The 4,739-nt window shown below is 55.5% G+C and overlaps 1 protein-coding gene across 1 annotated transcript; it reads left to right on the top strand.

Annotated features, from left to right (window-relative positions):
* Positions 1 to 832: 832 nt before the first annotated feature.
* Smim24 (small integral membrane protein 24) lies at positions 833 to 3,227 on the top strand. The gene is made up of 4 exons (XM_050123575.1): positions 833 to 1,048; positions 1,624 to 1,735; positions 1,937 to 1,999; positions 2,608 to 3,227. Exons 1-4 carry the CDS (start codon positions 982 to 984, stop codon positions 2,729 to 2,731), a joined length of 366 nt encoding a protein of 121 aa, XP_049979532.1. The 5' UTR covers positions 833 to 981; the 3' UTR covers positions 2,732 to 3,227.
* The last annotated feature ends 1,512 nt before the right edge of the window (positions 3,228 to 4,739 follow it).

Here is a 4,739-nt window from a genome sequence, read left to right as displayed (position 1 = left end):
CACAGATGGTATGAGCTGAGGGTGACCCTCACAGATGGTATGAGCTGAGGGTGACCCTCACAGATGGTATGAGCTGAGGGTGACCCTCACAGATGGTATGAGCTGAGGGTGACCCTCACAGATGGTATGAGCTGAGGATGACCCTCACAGATGGTATGGAGCTGAGGATGACCCTTAAAGTCCTGATCCCATGGCTCCACCTCTGAGTGCTAAGCTGGAAGGCCTATGCCACCTCTCCTGGCTTTTGGGGCACTGGGGATGGAACCCAGGGCCTAGTGCATTCTGGGAGAATGCTTTGCCCTGTGAGCGCAGCCCCAGCACAATTTCTGCTCTGGAGCCCAGGCTAGGCCTGGAGCTAGCCATCCTCCTGCCACAGGCTTCCTGTGTATGGGGTGACAGATATGGCACCCAAGCTCTGTTTCTTTAGAATCTTTTTTCACGTGCCCAGGCTGTGGCTGCCCCCGTGCCGCTCCGGGGTGGGGTGTCCCTTTGCCCAGGTGGGGCTCACTATCTGATCAGCTTGAGGCCCAAGGTTGAGGGCAGGAGAGGAGCAAGGGTACATCGACCTAGACGCCCGGTTCTGCCCGAGCTAGCGATCCTGCTGCTCCAGCCACAAGCCTGACTGCCACACCCAGCTGAATGCACTTGTGAGGGCGTGAGATAGCTTGTTGGTGCGGCCTGACCTCTGTCAGGGGATGCTGGGGACCTGTCACACGTGGCTGGTGCAGGGCTGCCGTCTCCAGGGCAGGATGGGAGGTTGTGTGTGTGGGGAGACGGGACAGTCCAGGTTAATATTAAACCAGCCTCAGACTCTGCCCTCCGGGGCCTGAGGCCCAGCCGGGCAGGCACAGGAGGCCAGGCCACAGGTGGCAGGTTCTCCACCCCTTCTTCCCCCGCCCTCACCAGCCCTGTCTTAACCCCACCCGAGCCTCTGGCCGTTCACACCCGCAGCTGGACGCCGACCTGTTCTCAGCGTTGGCCATGGACACCATGGGCAGGCTACTCCTCCTGGCCGCACTGCTCCTGGCACCTGCCGAGGCCCAGCAGGGTAGGATTGGGGTGCTGAGCACCCTGGGAGGTGATTGGGAACTAGAGTTGGGGCTGGGTTCTCCCTTAGGAGAAACTGAGGCACACAGAGGGCATAGGAAGAAGAGAAGGTGTGAAGGGTGTTCCCCAGGGCCCATGCTCTATCTAGTACCCTTCTCTCATCTCTGAGAGCCCCAAGCTGAGGCCATGGCACTTTGCAAGCTGGGCCTCTGAGCCCCTCAGGGCGGCTATGAGGGTGCCTCAGTGATTTCTCTAAGAGCCCCACCCTCCAGAAGCCCTCTCTTTCCCCTGTGGGGCCCCGTCTTCCTCACTAGCCCCGCCTCTGAGGCCCCTGAGAGCTGTTGGTGCCCATTCTTCCTGAGTCCCACCTCATCCTGACTTTTCTAAACTCTGTCCTCTGGGAACTGATCCTTCCATTAACTGATCCCACTCCCACAGACTCCTCCCTCCTCTCCCACAGACCCCTCCTCTCCCACAGGCCCCTCCTCTCCCACAGGCCCCTCCTCTCCCACAGGCCCCTCCCTCCACTCTCACAGACCCCGCCTTTCTCTTGCTGACCCTTTCCCCTCTCCACAGCCACAGAGCGCCGCCTGAAACCCTGGCTGGTGGGCCTGACCGCAGTTGTAGGCTTCCTGTTCATAGTCTTTGTCCTCATGCTGGTCAACCGGGTCTGGTGCTCTAAACCCAGGTGAGGACTGAACTCTACCCACCCAGCACCTCCAGTGGCCTCTGAACCCTCTTGGTCTCTCCCGGGTCAGCCTGGAGGTTGCCTTGCTTCCCACCCTCTGTTCAGCCCTCCTGGTTTATGGAGTTCATGACTTCAGGAGGGTATGCGGAGGCAAGGAACAGCCTACAGCTTTCACATACACCTGTCTTTTTATGTGTGCAGACCAGATGATGAAGAGGTGAGAGTCAGAATGGAGTCCACTGAGAACGAGTACACAGAGCCAAGGTACCCTATGGGTGACCACACTTAGCCAGACAGTATTGGGAAGTCAGCTGGGGCAGAAATAGTGCCAAGCAAGCGGGCTCCTGTACAGGAATCCCTCATGCAAGCTCTGGATGCAGGGGAGGAAGAGGTGCAGGGCACAGAGCTGGAACAGGCAGATGAGCTCTGTGATACTGAGTGATTTCTGGGGGAAGGGAGGGGTGAGAGGCTAACAGGGGCCCTGTGCCCAGACCAGTGCCAAGCACAAGGCTGTGTGCCCACTGTACTACACGATTTCTTTTGCACAATGTCCATTACCCCAACATCTACCCAAACACACACCTTTCCAACAAAACATCAACTCATGCACCAAATCACCCATCCATCCACCCACGCACCCATCCATCCACCCACCCACCCATCCACCCATCCACCCATCCATCCATCCATCCATCCACCCATCCATCCACCCATCCATTCACCCATCTGTCCATCATCCGTCTCTCTCCACGGAGTTCATGTTTCCTTTCCTGGTGAGTTACCCTGAGGTCACTGCAGCCCCAGAGACTGTGTCTGACCCTTTAATCCCATGAGCAGTGACAGGCTCTCATTGTGGTCCCTGAACCCTGCAGTAAAATGAACAAGAAGAAGCAGAAAAAGCAGGTGGACAAGAAGGGTGGTCACAGCAACGAGGGCTTGGAGCTGGAGGAGAAGGAATCCTCAGATGACGAGAGAAGCAAGAAAACAGTCTTGTGAAGTCTCCTGCAGCCTGCGGGAGCTCCTGCAAACCACAGTCTCAGCCACCACGAGAATCCAGACTAGTATCGCCTGGATCTCAAAACTGTCTTCAAACAAGGAAGCCACCCCTGCCGGCCAGGTGTCCATCTGTCACCCAACCCCATACACCCTCATCGTCAGCCTGTGCCCTCTCCCTCACCTCTGCTCTCCAGCCCTCAGCCATTCTCTGCCACAGCTACACCCGACTGTACCCTTCCTCTTTTCTGATGGCCCTGAGCTCCTGTGCAGCTCCCAGAAGGCCTTGAGCCCTCTAGTGGAATTTGTGTTTGGGAGGGATGCCCTGTGGCCTGCACTTTCTCAGCCAGGGTCTCTCTTCTCTGGACTGTTCTCCCATGGTCATCTGGTTCTTGCTGAGGACAGTTTTCCAAGGGGGCTTTTGCTTCATGTCATCAAGGGAGGTGTTTTCGGGGGATACTTCCTTCCAGCCCCTTTACTTAATAAAGACCCTACTGTTCTTGCTGGTCCCTTTGTGTAGGCTTAGGAGGCCAGAGCCCAGTGCAGGGTCCCGGGCCACCAAGGAGCTGGGCCTAGGTGGTCTGTCAGTGGAGGCACCTAGTAGGCTCTTGTGAAGCTTTCAGACTCACCTGGACTCCTCCGCTATGCTGTGTGGCCCTGGGAAGGTGCCTCAACCTCTCTGAAGTCCCTTGTTCAGCAGTGACCAGGAGACAGAGTCCTGGGACACTTTCCCTGTAGCCTCCCATGGAACTAGGAGGTCACAGGGGACCCCCAGCTCTTCGCTTTAGGTAAAGAGATTGGGTTCTTTGAGATGAGGCCTCATGTAGCCCAGGTTGGCCTCAATTCTCCATGAAGTCAAATATGACCTTGAATTCCTGATCCTCCTGCCTCTAGACAGGCCTGAGCCACCACAGTTTCTCAGGCTTTTGTGGAAGAGTCCAGAGCTATGGTAGAGCTGGAGCCTGCTTCCCAGTGTTTGGGTGAACAGGTCCCGCAGTGGGGGGTGCACGGGGGAGGGGAGAGGCTACATAGTGGGCCTGGTCTTGTGAGCACCGTCCAGTGCTGTGGGCAGAAGGCACAGCTTGTGTACAGGGTGTGGGGGATAACCCATCCCCTCCTGATCCACCCAGAGCCCTTGTGGACGCACAGAAAGGAAGACCCAAGACAGTTTGAAACACTTGAAGCTTAAGCTTGTTTAATTTTTTTTTTACATTTTTCTTTCTTTTATTTATTTTTTTTGGCTTTTATTGAATCTTTTATGGACCCCCTTCACTTTTTTCTTTTTCTTTCTTTTTTCTTTTTTTTTCTTTTTTCTTTTTTTTTTTTTGCATAGGAAGAAACAGAACAGCAGGCAGACAACGGTGCTTAGGCGCATCCACAAAACAAAACAAAAAACCAGAAACCAAAATGAGTTTGTAATATATGAGGCTATGACTGGAGTCTGCTGTGGGCCAGGTGCCCTCTGCTCTCCATCCAGACCCCCACTTGCTTGGGGAGGACGGCAGAGAGGGCGCCACAGGCTGCGCAGGCGCATTTATGAAAAGCTGAAGGTCGGAGATGCAACAACCCAGGAGTAAAATACAAAACAGTTGAAAGGAAACAAAAATCTCAAAATAAAACCAAAAGATCTCGGTAGGAGAATGAAATGGCCAGCCTTACCACCCAGAAAACAAGGTGAGGGGACAGGGGAGAAAGAAAGTGAAGAGAGAGAAACCGTCCCCATGCTCCCTGCTGCAACCTGTGTGTGTGCCATGCGCTCTGCCCTGTCTAATCCTTCAAACCCAATGCTTGTCCAGGCGCTGCGGGGGACACGGGGGTGCTCACACTGGGGACCTCAGACTCAAAGGGAATTCTTTTTGTGGAGACATGGCTGCCTGGCTGGGATCTGAGGTTGGATGGGTTGTGAGGTTTTGGGGGTATCCAACTGGGTCCTCCAAGCTGGGGTAGCAAGGCTGGGTGCTTGGGGAGGGGTGGTGGCTTGGGGGTACATGCCTTCCTCCCCTCCCAGCAC

The sequence above is a fragment of the Alexandromys fortis genome, unplaced genomic scaffold, assembly GCF_014885135.2.
Source record: "Alexandromys fortis isolate MF-2015 unplaced genomic scaffold, M_Fortis_MF-2015_v1.1 scaffold_221, whole genome shotgun sequence".
Taxonomy (NCBI): domain Eukaryota; kingdom Metazoa; phylum Chordata; class Mammalia; order Rodentia; family Cricetidae; genus Alexandromys; species Alexandromys fortis.
Note: the sequence above shows the minus strand (reverse complement) of the source record. Positions and strands in the feature narration are given on the sequence as shown.

Excerpts from the sequence above, each read along its gene's own strand:
- Smim24 (XM_050123575.1), top strand. The coding sequence starts at position 982 with ATGGACACCATGGGCAGGCTACTCCTCCTGGCCGCACTGCTCCTGGCA. Across the intron at positions 1,049-1,623 it reads ACCTGCCGAGGCCCAGCAGG|CCACAGAGCGCCGCCTGAAA; the intron begins GTAGGATTGGGG and ends CCCTCTCCACAG. Across the intron at positions 1,736-1,936 it reads GTCTGGTGCTCTAAACCCAG|ACCAGATGATGAAGAGGTGA; the intron begins GTGAGGACTGAA and ends TTATGTGTGCAG.